At 41.2% G+C, this 25,852-nt stretch overlaps 1 protein-coding gene across 5 annotated transcripts in view; it reads left to right on the forward strand.

Moving 5' to 3' along the window:
- The window catches only part of LOC124168921 (meiotic recombination protein SPO11), a 131,504-nt gene that overhangs the window by 65,847 nt on the left and 39,805 nt on the right, over nt 1–25,852 (forward strand). For 3 of the 5 annotated variants that reach the window (XM_046547314.1, XM_046547315.1, XM_046547313.1), the window contains exon 7: nt 1,753–1,941. The exons of the other annotated variants lie outside the window; for them this stretch is intronic. In XM_046547314.1, the coding sequence (XP_046403270.1) occupies nt 1,753–1,941 (189 nt within the window). The remainder of the gene's footprint in view (nt 1–1,752; nt 1,942–25,852) is intronic. 5 annotated transcript variants of the gene reach the window in all.

Raw genomic sequence — 25,852 nt, forward strand, 5'->3', positions numbered from 1 at the left:
CAAAGTGATTTGCGGCACCACGCACAAGCAGAAAAGGTGTTTTTTCCACAACCGCCACGACTGTCCATAGTTTTTGAAGGAAAACACACGTCAGCGAGCTTCGAAGCAACCATGCATGTTCAATAATTTTCCTGGAAACATACAATGTTATGTGGGTACTTGATTAACCTTTGCTTTGCTTTGCATGTCTTTATGATGAGTTCCATCCTGAAAATTGCAAATAATGGATTAACTGGAGTGGTGAGGCAGTGTACTGGCCTTCCACATCCAAATCTCGGAAAAGATTTAAGGGGCATTCCTAAATTCAATCCCTGCGTGTAATGTGGATTACACTAGTTGTGCAGTACACCGTCCGTTGGATGGGACGTTAAACCGTGGTCCCCTCGGCGCCTTTCGTTAAGAGCAGGCTAATGCCTATGCCGGGTTTCTATCCACCATTCATCCTCAGTTCCTAATCCCAAGCTGATCCATTCCTGATTTAAATATTAAAAAAAACTCTTTCAAAAATATATCCCATAGTAGTAACGAAGATAAGAAAACGAACTTTAAAAATTTAAACAATAAAATTCTTAAAAATCAACACAAAAGAAGTCCCCTGAGCGAGCATCGAACTGGGTACCTTCACCACCACAGCTGGGTACCGTATCCACTGGGCTGTCGCTCACTTGATTAACAGAGGCGTTCAAAACAATCTATATCGCTTGGCTTCATTTTTTACGATTTTTAATTGCTTTTTTCTCGGAAATTTACGAGAAGTGCGTCCTCTCACTTCGGCATATTACATTTGTACCCATAAACTACCGAATCGCAAAATTTGAGCTCAATCAGCGATACGAAGGTCGTGTATTCCCCTTGTTAGTTGTCTCAGTAAGTAACATGTGGAACTTAGTTTATGACTCAAGAGATCAGTATGTTGGGTCCAAGAAGGATTTGAACTCAAACATACACCCAGAAACTGAAGAGAAGACACTTGCTCAATTGATTTGTGATTACTCTTAATGAGTAGGCTTGATGAGAGGTTTTTCTTTGTGAAGAAATGAATCAATTTGCTTTTTTCAGCGTTTACAATTAAATGGTTTTCATTAGCCCACTAACCAAGTATTTCTGTAACTTGCCTAGCTTTATCAATCAGGTAGCTACGTGAAGAAGAGGAGATGATCACATTTGTGTCATCCACGTATAGGATTGGTGTAATATTATCTGTGTATGATAAAGTTGTAGGTAAATCGTTAATGTATATCAAGAATAGAAAAGGTCCAAGAATAGACCCTTGTGAGACACCCATTGAGGATGAACAAATACTAGAGGTTTTCTCATCAATCTCATTTATCACCTTGCATGGCAAAATCGCATTAAATTTTTCTCATTCTTTTAGCTGCAGATTTAACTGTGGAAAAAGGTAAGAACATTTTGTCAAGATTCTGAAACAAGTGATGAATGACCATTTCCTTGTTCACCATCACATCTAGGTCCATTTCACATGAAGTGATTGGTTTGGTGGGTGAGTTCTGTTTTGATGGAAAGTGGTCATCACGTCACATATTGACTTAGGCATGGTGAAAAAATAAAATAATCCAAAATAGTCTTTTGCATCAGAAAGATGAAAAACCTAAAAAAAAAGTCTTACAAAAGTTAAAAAAAAAATGTGTAATTTTGATAAAATTGATTAATATTTAAAAGCGCAAAATTCCTACTTTTACAAAATGTTTTAAGACTTTTTCTGCACTCTACTGATAGTTAATTTTATTTGAGGCCATGTCGAAAGATGCCGAGGAGCTTGCGGTGCCTGCGGTGCGTTGGCTAGGAGTGCATCCTTCGGACATTCCAAATCTAGGCTTGTCGGCTCATTCATTGCTACCGCTTGGAAGAGAAGGGAATGCAAAAGCTGAGGCTTTGCTCACACGGCCATATGTCCAAGCCCATCCTCAAATATACAATGAGGTAAGTGTGTTCTCCCATGTGGACAATGAAACTTTCCTGGAATTCACACTTTCCCCTGATTTATATTTTTTCTGGGCCCAAAAATATCTGCATCCTCCTTAAGGAATTCACATCCTGCTATTTTCACACTTTTAAGTCCTACCACATACAGACAACAATTGAAGGTGAAAAAGATGGCGGCTGCCTCCCTAAATTGCATATACTGGTGACTCTTTGGATGTGATTAAATGTTGAATATCAATGAGATACAGTCTTAAACCTTGCATATGAATGCTGATTTTACTTATGTATTTTTTTTATAAGAGCACTGAAGGATTTTTTTGTTGATCTTGAGGTAATAGATAGATAGCATGACTGAAAAGCATGCATGCTGAAATTTGTAATGCTTTGGGTTGAGTTGATTGGAGGGAGTTATGGCATTAAATGTGCCATAGCATAAAAGATTATTAGTTATTTCAATATTTCTTTTAGCATTTTTATTTAATGACTACGACTCATTATATACAAATATGCCACGGTTTTTCTTTCTGTACCTCTTTATAAAGATATATTGCATTATGGGGCGGAAAGATTTAGTCATTTTGCCAACCCATCGCAGCCAGTGCGTTGAGAAATATCGGTCTTTTTTTTCAAGGCAGTTTTTCTGTGACCATCTCTAATGTTATATTAATAACTATTTGCCATTACAGGCAAGTGTTGTAAATTTTTCCCTGCATGTTCAGTAATAGTTAACCTACAGTGCTTTCTGAAGAAATTTTTGAATCAGCGTATTTAGTTTTAGTTATAAGCTTTTATTTAACAGTGTTCCATTTTTGGAACACTAAACAAATCCACTACTATTATGCGTGCATTCATGCACACTGAAAAATTCACTTTAATTTTAAATCAAGTAAGTAATTAGGTGTGTAACAATTAATTATCTTCCTGGTTCATTGCTGCGTGCTTCTGATCATCACATTCATGGTTCTTCTGACGAGAAGTTTTACCTTTTTCTGATACCGGATGGTGATACTATTGAAAATGGTGGTGCATCGGCTTCTGCTCCGCCTCAACCTCTTATTACTCAAAGAAAAAACGTAACCAAAGTTGTACGCAAATGAAAGAAAGCCTATCTGACTGCCCAGCCAGTAGAAGTTAGAGTTTCAGAAGAACAAATCACGAAAATGAAAACCCCTACAGAATATTTAGAACTCTTTCTGGACATTGAAGTGTACCGTGAACTGGCTGTCGGTGTTTTTTGGGTATAATTTTCCTGAGTGTTTACGTCTCTGTTCTGAGACGAAGTATGCTTTGGGAGCAAAGACCAGATTCACGTAATTCTTTAGTTAGTGGTGCAATGAGACGTGACCGATTTGAAACAATATTTTCAAATTTGCATTTTGCTGACAACTCTAACTTGAACCACATGGACAAGTTCTCCAAGTTGCGGCCTCTAACTGAGCGTCTGAATGACAGGTGTATGAAATTTTTGCGAAATGAAATATACTTCATCAGTTTTGATGAGGCCATGATTCCCTATTCGGTCGTGATGGGTGCTAACAGTTCATTCGGGGTAAGCCTATTCGGTTTGGGTATAAATTCTGGTGCGTCTAGGCTACATTTGCTGGTTTCAGCCTTATCAAGGGAAAAACCCGAACACTCAATACCAATAATATGGGGTAAGTGCTTCAATTGTTTTGCAATTCACTGAGGTACTCACAACGCAGCATCCCGGTAAATACCATTTTGTGTTCGACAACTTGTTTACAAACATTGCACTCCTTGATAAACTTCATTCAGTGGTCCACCAAGCAACTAGCATAGCGAGAAAAGATCGCGTAGACAAACCTCCTTTACTATTTGATGCTACCCTGAATAAAAAATATTGGGGCACATTCGATTACCGAATTGATGGGAAAGACAATATTGTTCGTGGATGGAATGATACAAGTGTTGTAACTGTTGCATCTTCTGGTGCCAGTGTCAATCCTTTGTAACAGTCAGTCGTTATTCTCAAAAGCAGAAAGAAGAAGAAAGATGCAAGTTACTCAGCCTAATTCAATCAAGGTCTATAATCAGTATATGGGAGGAGTGGGCCAAGCTGATGAAAATATTGTCAAGTTTCAAGCATCAAACCGTGGAAAGAAATGGTACTCGAGCCCTCCGGTTATTCTGCTTTGAGCTGGCTTTACAAAATGCTTGGTAATTGCATAAAGACGATGTGAAGCCAATGGATCTTCTTGAATTTCGTCGCCGTTTGACCTGTCAATATATAGAGACATACGGTAATTCTATTGAGCCTGGTGGGAAAGGGAGACCGTGAAATCATGAAATCTATGAATCGTAAACTTGACTCACGTCATGACCTCATGAATCATCAGAATGTAACGCAGGGAAAGCAAACTCGCTATGTCCAAAGCCACAAAGATACCACTTTTCAATGTAAAAATTGCAATGTATCCTTCCATGTTAAGTGTTAACCTGGATATCATTCTTAACAGTGAGTTAATAAAAGTCTGAATCAAATTTTTTGCTTGCTGTCAATGAGTACGTCATAGTAGCGGATTTGCCTAGTGTTCCATTTTTGGAACACCTCGTAATTAATAACTGGCAAGAGATACATTGTTTTTTCTTTCGGATATTGTTTTCATACGTATCTTTATCTACAATACGTAAAAATCAGGGTAAAATTCGCATTTTTCAAACCTTCGGCATAAATGGGTTAATTGTTAACTTTGCAGTCATCCTTCAAGCTGTGATATTTTTCCTATTTCTCATAGCTCACTTACTGATACTTATAATGTATTTATTATATACTAAATAAACTCGCTGCACTCCGCGCGCTCGTTAACCCCTCAAGCGTGTGCGACACAGCATATGCGTCCTCGCTATTCCGTCCCTATACGGTGCTTTAATCGTAGGCATTTAAACCACGCAGGGTGCTTTAATTTAGAGGCACTTCAGATTTTGTGCAGACATGAAGTAAAATATTTTTTTGAATCTTATCACTATGCAAAAAAAATCCAAAAAAATATATTATATAAACAATTGTTTAAATTTTATAATTATGAATACGTACTTACAATTTTCAGTTCCATTAACTTTTTCCTGCTCCTCTTATCCGATGGTTAATAGTTGACCTGTGTGTGATACTGCTCAAAACAGGGTTCTAAGCAGAGTGAGGGTGTTCCTGGGCAGTTTTTGCATCTATATCTTGTCTCTTTTCTCTTTCCGTTTTTTGTGCACACAACACACTTTCTTCTTCCAACCTTAAATGTCTCTGTTTTCGGGTTTTGTTGAACAAAATGCTGCCCGGTCAATCGCGTACATTCCGTATCGATATCAGAGGGCCGTCCTTTGCGCTGTTCTAAATTCTGTCCGTGATACTTAGCAATTATTTTGTTCACTAAGCTCATTCTGAACGCTAGGTGATCTGTGTTATTACCAGCCTTATGGTATAAAATGTACGCGTTTAACACTGCCGTATTAACTAAGTGATTGAATAATTTCTTGTACCACACTTTTGTCCTTTTTCTTTCCAGCAGGAAAGATTCTAAAAGTTGATCTTTTAAATCTACACCGCCCATATATTTATTATATTCTGTTACACACAAAGGTTTGTTTACACATATTAGCCCGCCCTTTCGACTTACGGGTTGCATTTGGTCTGAATGCTTTGTAGTCAGCAATGCAACATCGCGTTTATCCTTCCACTTCAAAGCAACCAATTTCCCACACTTTGCACTAACAACTTCTCCTTTCTTTAGTTTCTTTTTGAGGTTTACTGGCATACCTTTCCGCGTGATTTTCACGGTTCCAACAGCATCTGTTGTCCTCTGAACTAACCTATGGAAAAGATCGGGACTACTGTAAAAATTGTCCATATAAACACATCTACCAGAGTCTAATAGTTTCTCACACAAACTTAGAACAACTTTAGTTGAAAAAAGATCTGTGTCCTTTGTGATTTCACAGCCCAATTTTGTCCCTGAGCCACAGTAAATAATAAAATTCCATAAATACCCTGCGGAGTCACAAAGTTCAAACAATTTTATCCCAAACTGGGAAGCTTTCATGGGAATATACTGTTTCCATGACAGTCTACCTTTCCACAACAACAAAGACTCATCTACACTGATTTCCTTACCGGGTATATACACTTTTTGGAACTTATTTTTCAAATATTCACTAATTGGTAAAATTTTATACAGTTTTGGATCCTTTTTTACCAATTCCTCATCGGTATTATCTACAAAATGGAGAAATTTGGTGAGCAATGAAAATCTTTGCTCACTCATTATATTGGGAAAAAATGGAGTCTCTAATAAATGCTTTCTGCTAAAATACATTCTGAGGCTTGGTTTCTGAATTATTCCCATCAACATCAGTAAACCTAAATACACCCTTATTTCCCCCAGAGTTGTGGGGACCCACTTTTGGAAGTGCGATTTTTTTTGTTTCGTAATTTTCTCTTTCTCACGAGCAAGAAACTGTGCTGCGTAGCGGTTTGTCTCAGTCACTATAATTGAAATTATTTCATCATCAAAAAATAACTCAAAATATGCCAAGGGATCATCTATATACGGAACGGGAAATATGTATTTGTTTTCCCACTAATTCACACGCAAAAGGTTGAGGAGGGTCAGCACTGTCGATCTCTTGCCAATTATTTTCTTGACGATTCACAGAAAAATGAGAAGGTCCTTCGCTCTCTTCGGAACTGGAATCCTGAGAGTATCCAATTGAAATTTCCGAAGTAGTATCTGAGCATCCTGCGCTCTCCTCTTCCAAAGCGTCAAGCACTTGGTCATCGCACAACTCAAGCGAGCTAGAAGCCATGGTCAACCAAAGAGGGGTAACAGATATGGAGTGGTTTCAAGGCCGAAAAAAAATAAAAAAATCACCAAAGCAAGCGTAGGGATGAAAAAACCCCAGCCCTTAGCCTCAAACGTCGTGAATAAGATACCAAGATGCGGGGATGCTGGCCGGTCTTCGAGGCTCCGTGAGGCGTTGAGTGACAATGACTGGACAGACCATGCCTTCACTATCATTGCCTCGATGAAAGAGAAAGGAAACGATGAGGCAGAGAAGCAGATGATAATGAACCAGAGATGAAAGCATTCAGCATCCCCACACGTCACACACAATCGCTAAGAAAGCAAATAACCAGAGCTTGAGTGGAAGGATATCTTTCATTAGCATCTACCAGACGCTGACCCTAGAGGAAGCATTTCTTTCCTGACATCAGCTAGAAAAAAATATTCTAAAAAATACGAGAACGCAAACACAGACCACACAGGGGCACAGAACGATAGCAGGCAGATGTGTCTCACATATATACTCACTAAAAGTACATATATGGAATCTATGTTGCTGGTGGTTTTCGGGTATTGCTGTGTAGAAAACATTTTAACTCGACGTTTCACTCCTCCTACTGGGAGCGTTATCAAGAGAATGGAAGGAATTTATACTTGTCCCGAGCTTATATATGTTTTTCGCTACCCATTGTTGTGCCGGATTTGAATTTTAGCCGATAGCCGTTGGCCATTATATTGTGCTAGGAACCCTCTCCATATACGGCTGAGGTTATACCCATCCTCCCTATTAAAGTTATTAGGTCTTTTCGCAATCTCGATGGATTCACGTATAAGACGCGGATGGTATTCTTCCGTCTTCGCTAACACCCGTGTAGCGTCAAACATTATTCTATGCCCAGGGCTGGAGGCAAAATGTTCAGCAACAGCTGATGCGTCCCACTGATGTAATTTTAACGCCCTTTCGTGCTCCTTAAGCCTTTGGGAGATAGAACGCTTGCTCTGTCCCACGTAGCTTCTGCCGCAGCAGCAGGGAACCTCATACACTCCCATAGATTGAAGGGGAGGATGGCTATCCTTCGGTGAAGGTAGGATATTCTGAATCTTCTTCACGGTGCAGAAGCGAGTCTTAATGTTGCCTTTATGGAGGATTCTGGCGATTCTATCGGTGACCCCGGAGATGTATGGAATTTTAGCGTATGTAAGTGGCTTCTTCCCCTTGTGGCCGTCATCTCGAGGAGGGTGTTTTTCTTTCATTGCTCTTTTAATGAAAGAGACACTATAACCATTGCCTTTCAGTGCCCACATAAGGTGACACATGACTTCGAGAAGAAGGCACTTGAGACGAGCGAGAAGAAACCATCATGCTGGTTGAGATATGTGGATGATACCTTTGTGATCTGGCCACATGGAAAAGAAAAACTTGAGGATTTCCACATACATCTAAATACAGTACATCCAGACATAAAATTCACAAAAGAACTCGAAGAAGGAGGTTGTCTTCCCTTCTTAGATGTACTGGTAAAAAGAAAAATGGATGGAAGCCTAGGCCATTCAGTGTACAGAAAGAAGACCCACACAGACAGGTATCTGAATTCATTATCGCATCACCACCCACAACAAAAGGCCTGCGTCATTAAAACGCTAACCCACCGAGCCAAAATCGTGTGTGATGCTGAGCATATCAGTGATGAAATGCAACACCTTATGTGGGCACTGAAAGGCCATGGTTATAGTGTCTCTTTCATTAAAAGAGCAATGAAAGAAAAACACCCTCCTCAAGATGACGGCCACAAGGGGAAGAAGCCACTTACATACGCTAAAATTCCATACATCTCCGGGGTCACCGATAGAATCGCCAGAATCCTCCATAAAGGCAACATTAAGACTCGCTTCTGCACCGTGAAGAAGATTCAGAATATCCTACCTTCACCGAAGGATAGCCATCCTCCCCTTCAATCTATGGGAGTGTATGAGGTTCCCTGCTGCTGCGGCAGAAGCTACGTGGGACAGAGCAAGCGTTCTATCTCCCAAAGGCTTAAGGAGCACGAAAGGGCGTTAAAATTACATCAGTGGGACGCATCAGCTGTTGCTGAACCTTTTTTCCTCCAGCCCTGGGCATAGAATAATGTTTGACGCTACACGGGTGTTAGCGAAGACGGAAGAATACCATCCGCGTCTTATACGTGAATCCATCGAGATTGCGAAAAGACCTAATAACTTTAATAGGGAGGATGAGTATAACCTCAGCCGTATATGGAGAGGGTTCCTAGCACAATATAATGGCCAACGGCTATCGGCTAAAATTCAAATCCGGCACAACAATGGGTAGCGAAAAACATACATATATAAGCTCGGGACGAGTATAAATTCCTTCCATTCTCTTGATAACGCTCCCAGTAGGAGGAGTGAAACGTCGAGTTAAAATGTTTTCTACACAGCAATACCCGAAAACCACCAGCAACATAGATAAAAGAAGCTGTGAAAGTCTTCAGACGAAAATACATATATGGAAGCTTAAGAGATAGAAATACCTAATGAAACATTCAAACGCATAGGGTGCGTCGCGCACGCTTGAAGCATGGCAATCGGACGACACAAACGCTGTGTCGCACACGCTCAGAGAACGACCCCGGGCATTTAAAGTCACGCTTGAGGGGTTAAGGGGCTCCGCCCCTTAACAACCCCGGTTCCGGCTTCACCGTCTACATTTGTAGTCGTTCGAAGACTTTTGAAGTTCGAATAATCACGCCTCAGCTAGGGGCCGGCTTCAACGGCCAGGGGGTAGGGAGGCCCCGCACTCATTCCTCGGAACGGCTTCGCCGTTCCTTGTCTGGGGTCGCCATAGCCACCCAGAGGGCGAGGACAATTCGGTACTGTTTCACCGTTATTCGTTTAAGGGGCGGCTTCGCCGCCCAGAGGTGGGGGGAACTCACAGCGGCTGCGCCACTTGAACATCGGGGCGGCTTCGCCACCCGGGGGGTTACTGAAGCTACCCCTCGCCTATACCAGTTATTCCTCGGAACGGCTTCGCCGTTCCTCGTTGTGGGGCGGCTTCGCCGCCTTGGGGTGGAGGAGCCCCCCCGCGGCTGCTCCGCTTAGTCCTCATAAATGGTCTTCTCCACCGAGAGGGGTACCCAGGGGGATCCGGGGGTTTTAATGTGTTATGCATGCTGTCACCAATCTTCTACAGTGATCATGTAGCGATGATTGTTAAGGGTAGTGCAATGCGGAGTAATAGGGGCTATAAGTACCCATAAAAGAAGACTTAATGGCAAGTTTTTCATTTTTTTGCGGCGGGTTCGAACGGAATAACGGGGGTTTTATACTTGTGTTAAACCAGTGGTCACAAATCGTTCTCATACACTCCGTGCCGATAAGTCCTAGTGGTCCGGAACAGTGGTCTGAGGATTATTTTACCTGGAGAGGCAATTTATTAGAATTTTTTTTGGGAGGTTTCACGGGGTTATCGGGGGTTTTAATAAGTTGTAGGGGCAACGGTTAAATTGTGACGAAAACTACTCGGAAAGGCGACTTAAAATTTTTTCATTTTTTTGGCGAAATTCCAGGAGGTGATCGGGGGTTTTCTGGTATTTTTTCCCGCATGGTTTACTGTGGATCGCCCTCACCAAATACACCGGATCTAGAGCTCAGAGGGGACGGGTTGTGCACCATAATGCTCGCGAGAAATTCCCAAATTGGAGACTTAATGGCACATTTTACATTTGGGGGGGATTTCAGGGGGATACCGGGGGTTTATATGTGTGTACTCCTGTCGGTCACCATCCGTTCACATAAATTCCGTGGGGATGAGTCGTTGGGGGCGGTGGAATAGTCACAAAAAGTACCCAAAAAGTAGACTTATATGCAAAATTTAATTTTTTGGGGGATGTATGTGGGTTTACCGGGGGTTTGCAGGTTTGTACTGCCAGGTATCATCAATCGTCCGCATCAATTCCGTAGCGATGAATGGTAAGGCTCGGAAAAGCGGCAGAATTGTGACGATAAGTACCCGAAAAGGCTACTTATATGCAAATTTTAATTTTTTTAGGGGGTTTCGGGGGATTTAAAGATGACAATGTTATATGGTCACATCCATTTACTATCATATCTAAGAGAAGTTGCCCCTATGAAATCCATATTTCGAGAGTAATACAATAAAAAGTAGATCTCTCCCCGGAAAAAATTAGTAGTGCGCGCCATTTTTATTTTTTCGCGGTTATATCGATTAAATCATTTATTAAATGTTTATGTTTTCTGAAAGATAATGCATAGCTGTATGTAACTACAAAGTTTGAAAGAAATCGGTCAGGTTAAAATTGGCAAAATCCTTTTTTAATCTTTTGGAAATCGTAATTTTCGGTGATTTTCGGAAATTTTTAATTTTTTTCTGAGTAACCTAGGATGACGAAAGAAAATTGTTACATACATTTCGTAGAACATGCTATGAGCATATATAATAATCATTTTCGTTATCCTACACCTTAAGGCTCCCGGGTACATCGGCCACTTTCGAGTTGTGGATCTTTCCCCCCACCCCTCAAAAACTCGGCCTAGTGGCTAGCGAGCCTAGCCGACTAGCAAGTGGCCTTGGACCCGAGGCAGGGAACATAGGGGGGCAGTGCTTAGGGAAGGGAGGGGAGGCGATGTGGAGGGGATGGGGTTTAGATGACTGAAATTTTGGGAACCTTCTCGCTCGGGTTTGCGACTGTTGAACAGCTGAGTGTCACCGTGCTCAGCCTCTGCGCCGCATGGAAGTAGACGAATCTCAAGGTAACACGGTGGTCTTCGAGATTGGGAAATGGATATTATTTATGGAAGTGTAGAGCACAGATATTGGTGAGATTTCGTCTCCAAAAACCCGGAAGTATTCAAAAATTTTTGAATAATTGATTTGGTTACTAATTAAAGCAATCTCATGTAGTAGCGAGAAAATCCGGCAAATAAGAATTGAAAGGTACAGTTTTATTATTCCTTGACATTTTTGAGAATATCGTTTGTTCTTCATGGTGTTTCAACCCGTCAAAATGTTTTAGAGATTTCGTTTTCAATGAAAAACGTAACTCCCGATACATAAAAATATTAATTTCTTAGTTTTTCCAATTTAAGTATTTCTGGAAGAAGGTAAAATGTTTTTAACTTCTCGTCCATGAGGTTTTCCCATAAAGCCTTGTCCATCTAATTTTTTTCTTAAATCCATGTGGAGTACAAAAGAAAAATATACAATGCGTTTATATATTATTTCGTATATTTCGTGGAGTATTCTGTTTCCCCTGGATTTCAAAGAAACTTTTGATCTTCGCTTCAGATAAATATTTCCTTATCGGATTTCACAGTAATCATCAAGTGTAGAATCTCGGGAGGAAATTTCTTCTTCCTGAAGGCTGCAACTGGACGTAAGGGATGACGAAGACGCATGCTATGGTATTTTAGGCACTTATAAAAATTTCATAAATATAATCCGTACAAAAATGTGTCAAAATTTATATATAATTACTAAAGTAACCTACCGATTAAGGTAGGTTTGTAATGAGTATTTACTAAACATTCTGGCTGTACTTCCTCCTATCATGGATTTCCTCTTCAATTCACTATGAACTTCCTTTCCATCAAATCTCTTATTTCCTTTCTATCTCTCACTTACCCAACATTCTTTCCTGTAACACAGTTTTCTCTCCTCCCTTGCTATGTCCTACACTTCGTCGTTCTTCCTCGTCTCCGTCCGCTTCACTTTCTCCGTTCTTGTCCATTTACTTTTATCTTGTGTCTCAATCGTAGCTCGTGAATCTTTACGAACCGCATAAATAATAAATTGACCAATTTATTTTTATTTATCCGTGGAATCATCATTAAAAGCACATTTAAAATAAATTAGGATAAAGTAGGAATCCCATTTAGGTCTTGCCTGTAGGATACCTCAAGACAAATGACAATACGAATTGAAAAAATTAGTAAGCTGAGACCAGATACGAAACATAATTAATGCTCGAAAAAATAGCAATTTTTGTTAAATCTCAGCCTGCCGTGCAAAAAAAATATATTGAGCATTAAACGCACTATCAACAAATTAATTTATTTGGATTTTCTACAATAAGTTACGACTTATTTAATCTTTAAAAAATATGTTAAACTATTTGATCCTCTTATAATTTCTGACCATCAAGAAAACAATTTCGTCTTACATAGATAAATGAGCGTTTGAACGGAAAAATTACGCGTCGGAAAAATATAAATTTTTGTAGATTTAAATTTAATGCATTGGTTTCAGCTTCTTCTTTAGGTTTATATCTTCTTATGGGGTAGAAAATTTTGAATACTTAGAAAAGGTAATGATGACGTAAAGGGAGAACTGTAAATCTACAAATATAGGGAAGGACGGTTCAAATTATATTTTATAGCAATCAATCTATTGCTTTTTGGAGAATCAGCAACCAATTGCTCGAACTTTAATACCCCTCCCAAAAGGTTATCAAGTAGTTTAATTATGATTGTACTAATACATTATTAATTGTTTTAATAAATTTTGGGTAACATCATAGAGTAAGTATATATTCTTACTCTATGGTAACATTTACTTCGGAGGGAGTAAAGCGTTGCGTGGATAATTTTATATTTCCTGGAAATTTGGTTAACTTAATTATGACTTTAGTCTTCTTGTGAGTAATCCTCATGCCATATTCATCGCATTTCTTGTGTAATGCATCCACTATACTCTTCAGCCCTCTCGCTGACTGGCTAATCAACGCCTGATCGTCCGTGAACCTTACTGATTTTACATCATTCCTCCCACTTTTACTTCAGTTCCCACCTCATCCCACGCTTCTCTTGCCATCACCTCAGCATATACTCCAGAAAACAATGGAGATAGTGAACAGTCTTGCCTTACTAGGCAAGACTGTTCACTATCTCCAAGGCTACTCGGGCAAAGCTTGCCCTCCCAGTTTCTCCGTCCGCTACCTTCACTTGCGCAGTATTGGCCAAATGAAGATTACAAATGAGTCGCCTATCCCTCCAATTGACGCCTATTTTCTTGAGAATATCCATAATTTTGTACAGTCCACTCTATGAAATACTTTTTCAAAATCCACGAATAAGGCAAACACAACCTGATTATAGCTTAGGTTCCTCTTCACGAGCGACCTCATAACCGCAATAGCATCTTTACATACCGAAGAAAGATCTGAGGTTTTCCCGGCGTATGATGTTGTTGAAGTTTATTCGGGATTGCCACCGGATAAGGTTCTCCATCTCTGCCGACGTTTCGATGGCCGAGTCGTCCATCGTCATCAGGGCTTGATGACGATGGACGACCCGGCCATCGAAACGTCGGCAGAGATGGAGAACCTTATCCGGTGGCAATCCCGAATAAACTTCAACAACATCTTTACTTACCTTTTCTGAATACAAACTGATCTTCGCCCAAGTAATCGATAGTCCTTTTCTCTATTCTTCTCTTTAATATTCTCATTACCACTTTGCCTTATTTTCCATTGTCGCGAAATCAGGGAGACGAAGGCCATATCAGGGAGAGCTCCCTTGATTTCCATGTCTTAGAAGCGGCCTCTTCCTTGGCTCAAGATTATGCCACACCACTGCTTCTTCTACATGTTAAATCTTTCCTGCCTGTTTCCGATGCCATGCAGATTCTCCTCTTTCCCCATCCATCTACTCTGAACTTCGATTTGCTCAGTTAGCATTCTTCCATTTTTAGCATTAATTTTTGACATGGCTTGTCCTCTTTTGCCGCCAGATAGCGACTTCACCTTGACGTACAACGCGTTTACCTCTCGTTACTTCCGAATCTTTTCCATTTCCTCGCAGTGTCTCTCCTTGTTTTCCACCAATTCTTTCTCCCTTCTTAGTTTCTCACCATAATAGATGATTATTTTTACTTAGAATTTTCCCTGTACTGTGTCTACGTTCTTCCACTTCCTTATCACCACCATTTCTTTTTTAATTTCCTTCGTTATCCAAGTTTTCTTTGTCATACGAATCTCCAGAGATTTCTAGTAATCTATCCTCACATTCCCATTAAAGTTTCAACGTTCTATTTCCTCACCTTTATTATTTTACGAGTCTTTTGAATATTACGTTTCGTTTCGTTCACCTTAGGGAGAATGCGATATATTTTTCGCCATTCCTTTACATCTGTTTTACTATTATGTGGTCTTTCTGATGTATCTCCGTATCCCTTGGACTCTTACTGGTGGACTTTTGCACTTTAGGATAATTGGACTAGGTCTTTGTGACGAATAACTTGTTTCTCCTACGATATTTTTTTGATTTCTCTTCCCGCTCGTTTCGTGTTTCCTAACCCAAAATCTCCTATTTCCCAGCCCTTCCTCCCTCCCCGACTGAGGCGTTATACTTCCCCATCATTACTTGGTTTTTTTAAACCAGGCATTTCACTTATTATTACCTCGTCTACTTCTATCTCCATACGAATGATAGCGGACTTGTAGACTTGAACTGCTACTAAGTCGGTGGGTCGTTCCTCAAACTCTACAACCAGAATCCATACCGCTTACCGGATTTACCGTTGTCTTACTCAGCTTCCCAATTAATACTGAAGCTACTTTTGAAGTTATATTTTCTCTCTACCATTACATATACCCACCACAATATTTATGTTGGATGGGAGGTGGCATAAATTCTACCAGCACCATATGGGCAATTTCTGCGTCAGATTTTGTTTTGTTGGTTTGCGGAGTATCTTCTGGATCTGTATTTGTAGCATCTGTGGAGTCACTGTTAATATTATCAATTTGTTCATTACCATATATTACAATTATGCTCGCTGTGAGATATATAAAAATGTTGAGTTATCAGTGCCAGCAATAAAATAAGTTTCGGACAAGGGTGCTATACCACTTCACCAATGCTTTCTTCATGAAAAAATTATGCTTTCTTTTCTTTGCTTTTCACTTTTATATCATATTTTTTCATATGTTAATGCAATTTGCATGGCGCTACTCTGTAAAGAAAACTTTTAAATCCCTTTTCGAATGCAATTCCCGGCATAAGTCTTTCTGGTAAAAACTAACGAAGCATAACATATCTATCGCAAAAAATTAATTTTATAATTTTTTTTACTATTTTACTTTTATAAAATGCTACAGATAAATTGACTAATAAGTATCGATGCACGACGGACTCAATCATTTTGGCTATTTTCAGGCGGTGTATCGTTGGAGGACGTTGTTGCCAATGTTAGAATGGGCGTGAATGTTCACATAATCTATTCACGCATGAAAAGTAAATTGATAAAATTGTTAAAAAGTTATTTTATTGGTGAATATGTTCCTTTGTTCTTCGGGAGATTCTGGAGACGATTACTTATTCAACCAAAGCTTTCAGTTCGAGACGTGAGTAAAAAAAATATAGCGTTAAAAAAGATGCTTTTTGCGGCGTATTTACTGCAAATATTGGCTTCGCAGGTAAATCGACGAAATTGTGTATGGGAAGGTGCAAGTGGCAACATCAATGAACACACAAACATCAAGTCAGTCTTCCGCCGCCTACGACCTAAGGCCCAGTGATGTGAACGAGCGGTTCAATAGTTTCCAATAGTAGTAATAACCAAGGGTCTAAGGATTGACGAGAGACGAATAAGACAGTGATAATCAAATTATCTCATTTTTATGCTGCAAAATATCAAAATATGCGGTGTTGCGTGGATTGCGATGACGCGAGTGCGGAATCCTTTCCTCATTCGTGCATCCTGTTACCTCTTTAAAAAATTATGGATCCCTGAATCAATTAAATAGTGTGCGATATGATATTCTGTTTAAGTTTAAAATAATGAGAGACCCAAAACTAGTCCTAAAATATTTTATCTATTTTTAAGTTTCCAAAAAACGACACTCATTCCACAGAAAAATTAGACCATTACCCTGTATGTAGGAATTACGAATTCGAAAATGCTGCCATATCTTTTGCATTATAACTTACTCATCTAAGTTTCCGTCTCAATTGATCAAATAGACAAAAAAGAAGCCAAGAAAAATTCTATTTTAGGGACCGTAGAGTGCAAGCGTGGGTTGTAAGAGACCGATGTCTTACATATTTTCCTGGCAATTGACAAATGCATGCACCGCAGAATTAGTATTTTTTATTACAATTACCAATTTAGAATTAGCAAGTTTTTTTATGAATTAAGCAAACATGTTTCCATGCATCATGCATAGTACAATTTGTCCATGAGTTCTTGACTTGCACGTTATAAAAAACTTCAATTACAAAAAATTGAAAATTTCGGTGATAGAACACACGGATGTAAATCTGCACGCTGGTACACGATGCGTAATCTATGACGTGAATCGAGCTATCAAGAATTATATTTGTTACATAATTTTAGGCATTTAAACTAATGAATTTCTTAAAAATAAACATTCGAGACTCATAAATATAAAGCTAATCTTTCATTTTTAGCAGAATTAATGTAATTTATCTTATTTTTCGTATAAAATTATGGCAAGGAAGGTTGCACCGATGAGAGGAAACTTTTAATATCGAAATGATATCAGGGTAAAATGCAGTACTGAAGCGGATATAAACTGACCAGGGTCATTTGTAGCAATCCTCCTCTCTGAGAATAAACCGGCATTACCGATAGCAAATGTACGAAGTATATCTCCTCGCATGCAATGTGGGAAATGCATCTTGGTTGTATTGATATGTTTTTTTTTGTAATTACATCTGAACAAAAGATTCAGGGAAAAATCATCATGGTAAGACAGTATTTTGGCAATAAGGTCATGTACTGTTAAATAGTACGTGGCGTTCTGCGCTCCTACCGTGAAACAATTCATGTCCTTGAGCGTGTTGTTGGACAAGATTAAAATTCGGCTCCGAAGCACGCATCACACGTACAAGAGCGACCCTCACGCGGCAAAGAGCAATGACACAACATTCTCTCCCGCCATACCCGGCAGCTCGGAGGCTGCCGGCGAACTGAAGGCAAGAGACTCCATGCAAGCGTTGTCCCCTTCCACTGCCACGATGAGACTCGCTCAGTGGCTGAGGGCGATGTGAACGGGAGAATGTCGCCGCCGTGGAGAGCGCAAAAATAGCGTGCAAAGGTTCGCATAGATTGATTTATTGCCGCTTCTATGAGGACTGCATTGAAATGGTATGGATTAATATGAAGATAAAGGATTAAAGTTTATAAAGACTGTAAAAAATTTTGGGTTCCGTCATTATACACGCCGTAGCAGGCAGCCAATTTTACCGAATTTCGTGTTTTTCCGTGGTCAATATTGCAGCGTGAAAAACGAGAAATGAAAAATTACGATGATCTTTTCAAATATCGATCTTTCTTCTTCGTAAATATGCATTCAAATGTTATGTGCATAGAATAACAGGCGTCAGACGAATCTGCCCAGACGTCTGCAGCGTAGTTTTTGGACTAGGTATCCGGGAGCCTTAAATTAAGTTTAGGGGAGCAAAAGGTATGAAATGTGTTTCGAAAAACTAAATTTCGGACGCCATTTTTGTAGCAATAAACTTAAAAATAAACAATAAACGTTACATAATCACGTGCACACGTTTATCAGCTTTCAGGAAATGCATTAGCAATCCGTGGGGCAAACACCATTCGCGCGCAGTAAAATAAAAACCGAATAACGGTCCCCGGACACGATTTCGGCCATTTTGTCGTCCTAGCGACGAGACGTGGCGGAAACTTCCGGTTTTCAGATTTTTCCTCCGGATTATTTCGGGTTCCCCGCACGCGTGCAAAATTTCAGCTCTCCAGCACTTCTAGAAGTGGTCGGGAATTTATATCCATGAGTCAGTCACCACAAGGGCTGTATATATTATGGTAAAGACTCGCCGCGCTGCGCGCGCTCGTTAGGGGGCTAAGCCCCCTAAAACCCCCCCGCACCCGGCTTCGCCATCTGCCCCCTCCGGACGGCTTCGCCGTCCCACCCGCGACTCCTCGGAACGTCTTCGCCGTTCCTCGTCAGGGGTCGGCTTCGCTGCCCAGATGTTGAGGTAGCCCTCTGACAGAGACCCGCTAGTTCCTCGGAACGGCTTCGCCGTTCATCGTGGAAGGGCGGCTTTGCCGCCCAAGGGTTACCCGAGTCCCCCTGAGGCGTCAACTCCTGGGAACGGCATCGCCCTTCCTCGTGATGGGGCGGCTTCGCCGCCTAAGGTTTACCCATGTCCCCCCGGGCCGTCGACTCCTGGGAACGGCATCGCCATTCCTCTTGATGGGGCAGCTTCGCCGCCCAAGGTTTACCTGTGTGCCCCCGAGCCGTCGACTTCTCGGAACGGCTACGCCGTTCCTCGCCTGTGGGCAGCTTCGCCGCCCAAGGGTTGTCGGCGCCCTCCCCCCTCGTAAGACACCCATTCGGCTGCTCCAAGTGTTGGAGCGGATTCGCCGCCCGAGGGTTCTCGGAGTTTTTCCGTGCCTCTGACTCCTCGGAGTGCCTCCGTCGTTCCTGGAGCGGGGGAAGCTTCGCCGCCAAGGTTTTCACACCTCACAGAGCAATGCGTACTACCAGCTAACCTCCATCGTTTACAAAGGCTGCCGGGGGATTATGTGGCAGAATGTAGACGCATGCTAGCCGTGATTGTGTCATTTTACCTTATGGTCCGGGGGGTTTCCAAGGGTTTTGATGAGTGTACTGACTACGATCACAATCATCCAAATAAATTCCTTATCGATGAGTCATAGGAGAACGGAAAACTGCTAAAATATGTTAAGACAACATAAAAACATGCTATTTACGGAGAAAAATAATTTTTTCGCTGGTCTTCTAGGAAACCATGTGAAATTTCGAGGAGTTTTCCTGCATAACATTTGTTTGTCCACTTACAATAAAAATTCCAGTGCTCTACCTTTAGGGGAACAATGAATTTTTCCCTATTACTCACATATAGATTACAAATTCTGTGTTCTCCACATAGCATGAATAGGCGCTGTAATAAGGCATTACTCCCGCGAATTTCGTGGCCGTACCTTATGAGGAAGTGGTTTTAAAAAATCGCGTTTAGGTGTCCATGCGCCAGGACTATCAAAATGCCACTACTATTTTGTTAAGAAATATACATTTAAAAATTTGTAGTTTTACTGCGGGTGTGTAAATGCGCATGGCTAATTAAACATAACGGGTAAATATAGCCGACACAATTCCCATTAGGAATCAATGAAAACGATACAACTGGGATGGATGGTACACGAAATATACGACTTATTAGGAAATTTTAATTTTTTTAGGTGGGTCACAGGGGGTTTTCGGGGGACTTAAAGTGCTTGTTCCGTATAACGCGGCATCGTTTACCTTCTATAAAAATTTCGGCTCTGTAGCTGTAGTGCAAGCATGCTTTTTCGACGGTGTCACCCGTTTAAATGAAATATTCTGCGTTCTCCTGGATGCGGGACGTAGGGGCACGAGGAAGACGTCACTCACCTGAATTTGGTGTCCATACCACGTCGGGAAGTGGCAAAAAAAAATTCCGAAAAATTTAAAATCGTGTGTTGATGGAATGCAAACTTCACGGCGGATGTGTTGTAAGTTACCAAACGTTGTAGGAGTTGCAAATTCAATGGAAATACATAATCGTTAATTACTCGAAATTGGTTGAATTTATGGATATGAAAAGATGCCCAAAAAATGAAGAAAAAAATCTAGTATCTTGCATTAAATTGAATTTGTCCTACGATTATTGCAAATTGGTGAAAAAAAATCCGAAATTCGTCCCATATGAAAAGCATTGAAAATTTTAAAAAGTAAAAAAAAATACTTTAAATCAAAATATATGAAAAACAAGCACACCAAAAAACCATCTAGTATCTCATACGTTAAGGACCTATTCCTACAACTATTTAAAGTTGGTTTTAAAAAAATCCAAAGATAGGCCCATAAGAAAAGCATTGGAAATTTAAAAAAAATTATAAAAAATACTTATAAACAAAATATGGCAAAATGTTTCGCATCAAAAAATCGGCCGAAAAATCTAGTTTCCACCAGTGAAATTTCATATTCCCGTGACATTTAAAAGTAGGCAATGAATGGAAAAAGTTTTAATCCCATAAGGCTCCAATGTTAATTCGGATCGATATATCTCGAAAACCGATCGACTTTTTAGAGTTTTCAGATTTTTCCCCCTGATCAATATTTTTGCTCCACCAACGGTGAAAATTTCGTCTTCCCAGCACGTCCGGAAGTGGTCGGGAATTTGTATACGTGAATCAGTGAGTGGTCAATGAGTGAGTGAGCTATCTGTCACACATCGGGTTGTATATAATATAGACTCGCCGCGCTGCGCGCGCTCGTTAGGAGGCTACGCCCCCTAAAACCCCCCGCACCCGGCTTTGCCGGCTGCCCCCACCGGACGGCTTCGCCGTCCCGCCCGCGACTCCTCGGAACGGCTCCGCCGTTCCTCGTCCGGTGTCGGCTTCGCCGCCCAGATATCGAGGTAGCCCTCTGACGGAGACCCGCTAGTTCCTCGGAACGGCTTCGCCGTTCATCGTGGGAGGGCGGCTTCGCCGCCCAAGGGTCACCCGAGTCCCCCCGAGGGGTCGACTCCTGGGAACGGCATCGCCCTTCCTCGTGTTGGGGCGGCTTCGCCGCCCAAGGTTCACCTGGGTCCCCCCGAGCCGTCGACTCCTCGGAACGGCTTCGCCGTTCCTCGTCTGTGGGCGGCTTCGCCGCCCAAGGGTTATCGGCGCCCTCCCCCCGTAAGCTCTCTGGTGATGGGGCGGCTTCGCCGCCCAAATTAACATATGTCCCCCCGGGACGTCGACTCCTCGGAACGGCTTCGCCGGTCCTTGCCTCTGGGCGGCTTCGCCGCCCAAGGTTTACTGTGTCCCCCCGAGCCGTCGACTCCTCGGAACGGCTTCGCCGTTCCTCGTCTGTGGGCGGCTTTGCCGCCCAAGGGTTATCGGCGCCTTCCTCCCGTAAGCTTCCTGGTTATGGGGCGGCTTCGCCGCCCATGGTTTACATGTGTCCCCCCGGGACGTCGACTCCTCGGAACGGCTTCGCTGTTCCTTGCCTCTGGGCGGCTTCGCCGCCCAAGGTTTACATGTGTCCCCCCGTGACGTCGACTCCTCGGAACGGCTTCGCCGTTCCTCGCCTGTGGGCGGCTTTGCCGCCCAAGGGTTACCGGCGCCCTCCCCCCTCGTAAGACACCCATTCGGCTGCACCACGTGTTGGAGCGGATTTGCCGCCCGAGGGTTCTCGGAGGTTTTCCGCGCCTCTGACTCCTCGGAATGGCTCCGTCGTTCCTGGGGCGGGGGCAGCTTCGCCGCCAGGGTTTTCACTCCTCACAGAGCAATGCGTGCTACCAGCTATCCCCCATCGTTTACAAATGCTACCGGGGGATAATGAGGCAGAATCTTGACGCATGCTAGCCGTGATTGTGGCATTTTAGCTTATGACGATGTTTTGAAGGCGGTCCGGGGGTTAACAGGTTTTTTTGAGTGTACTGACAACGGTCAAAATCATCGAAATAAATTCCTTAGCGATGAGTCATAGGAGAAGGGAATTACTGCTAAAATATGCGAAAACACCGAAGAACACGCTATTTACAGAAAAAAAAGAATTTTTTCCCCGGTGTTATAGGAAGCCACTTGAAATTTCGAGGGGTTTTCTTGCATAAAAGGTCTTTGTTTACCTACAGTAGAAATTCCAGCGATCTAGCTTTAGGGGAACAATTAATTTTCCCGTAGTGCTCACATTTATATTACCAATTCTGTGTTCTCCACATAGCGGTGCATAGGCGCTGTAATAAGGCATTACTCGTGTGAATTTCGTAGCCGTACTTTATGGGGAAGTGGTTTAAAAGAATCGCTTTTAGGTGTCCTTGTCCTGGAAGCCCTTTTTTACCTCTACTATTTTGTTAAGAAATGTACATTTAAAAATTTGAAGTTTTATTGCGGGTGTGTAAATGGGGCAGGATAAATTAACATGACGCATAAATATAGCCGACACAATTCCAAGTCCGAATAAATAAAAACGATACAACTGGGATGAATGGTACACGAAATATACGACTTATTAAGTAATTTTTATTTTTTTGGGGGGGTCACAGGGGGTTTTCGGGGGACCTAAAGTGCTTGTTCTGTATAACGCGGCATCGTTTACCTTGGATAAAAATTTCGGCTCTGTAGCTGTAGTGTTTGCATGCTTTTTCGACGGTGTCACCCGTTAAAATTAAATATTCTGCGTCCTCCTGGTAGCGGCGCGTAGGGGCACGAGAAAGACGTCAATCACCTGAATTTGGTGTCCGTACCACGTCGGGAAGTGGTAAAAAAAAATTCCGAAAAATTTAAAATCGTGTGTTGATGGAATGCAAACTTCACGGCGGATGTGTTGTAAGTTACCAAACGTTGTAGGAGTTGCAAATTCAATGGAAATACATAATCGTTAATTACTCGAAATTGGTTGAATTTATGGATATGAAAAGATGCCCAAAAAATGAAGAAAAAAATCTAGTATCTTGCATTAAATTGAATTTGTCCTACGATTATTGCAAATTGGTGAAAAAAAATCCGAAATTCGTCCCATATGAAAAGCATTGAAAATTTTAAAAAGTAAAAAAAAATACTTTAAATCAAAATATATGAAAAACAAGCACACCAAAAAACCATCTAGTATCTCATACGTTAAGGACCTATTCCTACAACTATTTAAAGTTGGTTTAAAAAAAATCCAAAGATAGGCCCATAAGAAAAGCATTGGAAATTTAAAAAAAATTATAAAAAATACTTATAAACAAAATATGGCAAAATGTTTCGCATCAAAAAATCGGCCGAAAAATCTAGTTTCCACCAGTGAAATTTCATATTCCCGTGACATTTAAAATTTTTTTATTTTTTTTCGGCGATGTTCCAGGAGGTGATCGGGGGTTTTCTGGTATTTTTTCCTGAATGGTTTACGGTGGCTTGCCCACACCAAATATTCCGGATCTAGAGTTCAGAGGGGACGGGTAGTGCGGCGTAATGTTTTAGAGAAGTTCCGCAATAGGAGGCTAAATGACACATTTTACATTGGGGGGGGATTTCAGGGGGATACCGGGGGTTTTAAAGTGTGTACTCCTGGCGGTCACCATCCGTTCACATAAGTTCCGTGGGGATGAGTCGTTGGGGGCGGTGGAATAGTCACGAAAAGTACCCAAAAAGTAGACTTATATGCAAAATTTTATTTTTTGGGGATGGGGGGTGTATGTGGGTTTACCGGGGGTTTATAGGTGTTTACTGCCAGCGGTCATCAATCGTCCACATCAATTCCGTAGCGATGAGTGGTAAGGATTGGAAAAGCGGCGGAATTGGGACGAAGAGTCCCGAAAAGGCTACTTATATGGAAATTTTAATTTTTTAGGGGGTTTCAGGGGGTTTAAAGATGACGATACTATATGGTGACATTCATTTACTGTCATGTCTAAAAGAAGTGTGCCCTATGACAACCATATTTCGAGAGTAATACAATAAAAAGCAAACCAGTCCCTGAAAAAAGTGAGTAGTGCCCGCCATTTTTATTTTTTCGCGGTTAAATCCATTAAATTATTTATCAAATGTTTATGTTTTCTGAAAGACAATGCATAGTTGTATGTAACTACAAAGTTTGAAAGAAATCGGTTAGGTTGAAATAGACAAAATCTTGTGTTGATCTTTTAGAAATCGTAATTTTCGGTGATTTTCGGAATATTTTAATTTTTTTCTCAGTAAGCAAGGAGGATGAAAACAAATTGTTACCATCATTTCGTAAACAATGTTATGAGCATATATAATAATCATTTTCGTTATCTTACACCTGAAATTAAGTCTAGGGGAGCGGAAGTTATGAAAATATTTTCGAAAAAACACTTTTTGGACGCCATTTTGGCTGCAATGTTCTTAAAATGAAACTAAGAGCATTACACAGTCACATGGCCACGTTTATAACCTTTCAATGCGTGCATAAAACATTCACATAGCACGTACCGTTCGCGCGCAGTAAAATAAAAACCGATAGACGGTCCCCGGAAAAAGCCCGATTTCGGCCATTTTGTCGTCCTGGCGACGACAAGTGGCGGAAACTTCCGGTTTTCGGATTTTTCCTCCGAATCATTTTGGATTCCCCGCACGCGTGCCAAATTTCAGCTCTCCAGCACTTCTGGAAGTGGTCGGGAATTTGTATCCATGAGTGAGTCAGTTACCTCAAGGGCTGTATATAGATAGGATTACAATAATAATTATTTATTTAGTGTGTAATTACTGGTGGCAAGCAGCAATCTAAGAAAATGTCCACCTATGCAAGGAAAATTAATCCACATTTTTCAAAGAGCTGACTCGAATATGGGTGCTTGCATGCCCCAGGTGAATTAACTTATTATGTATTCTGATTGCAACCTTAAACACTGTTATAGAAACCCATGAAAGTATTGAGAATAGTTCTAAGGAAAGCAGCCCTAACGGTAATTAATGGAAATACGTAAAATAGTGGAAGTACATAAAATTATCTCGAGGAAATACTTAAGATATGGTTTCAGTCTTCCAGAGCTGCAGGCATACGGAGCAAGTCTAGGCATTGATTACTTCAATCGCTATGTAAATCTGTGAGTGATAACATGATACATATTCATATATTCTCACCTGGGAAATCAGAACAAAGATTGGCCTAAGTATGCGCTATAATACCGTATTTGCACGAATCTAAGACGAGGTTTTTTTCCTTCCTAACTCCTGCGGAAAAGAGGGTTCGTCATACAATTGGATGCAAAATTCTCGGGTTGCATAATTTACGTCGGAAAAATTGTGAACACCCGAGTTTGCCACCTGATAGCTATACAACGAAAAATCAACGTCAAAAATAGCTTAACAGTAATTTAGCATGTTTAATTTTGCGTTCAAGTAAAAAAAAAATATTTTCCATTTTTGGGCAGCAGGCAAAGATTCGGTGCGTTCCGATCAGCCGCCGGGTGCACTTCTGCCGTGTTCGCGAGATTGCCTACTTTACCCTGGGTTCGGCTCCATTCAAGTTAAAGCTCGATCAACTCACAAAATGTTCGTGTGATTGGTCACAATTTACCTAAATTGTAACGTTAAAGCCTCAATGCATTCATCGTTCGCTGTTTCTGGTCCCAAATAGGCAATGTAATTTTTTCTCACATCTCCGAAGTATCGTTTTCCT

The sequence above is a fragment of the Ischnura elegans genome, chromosome 12 (assembly GCF_921293095.1).
Source record: "Ischnura elegans chromosome 12, ioIscEleg1.1, whole genome shotgun sequence".
In the NCBI taxonomy this organism is placed as follows: Eukaryota; Metazoa; Arthropoda; class Insecta; order Odonata; family Coenagrionidae; genus Ischnura; species Ischnura elegans.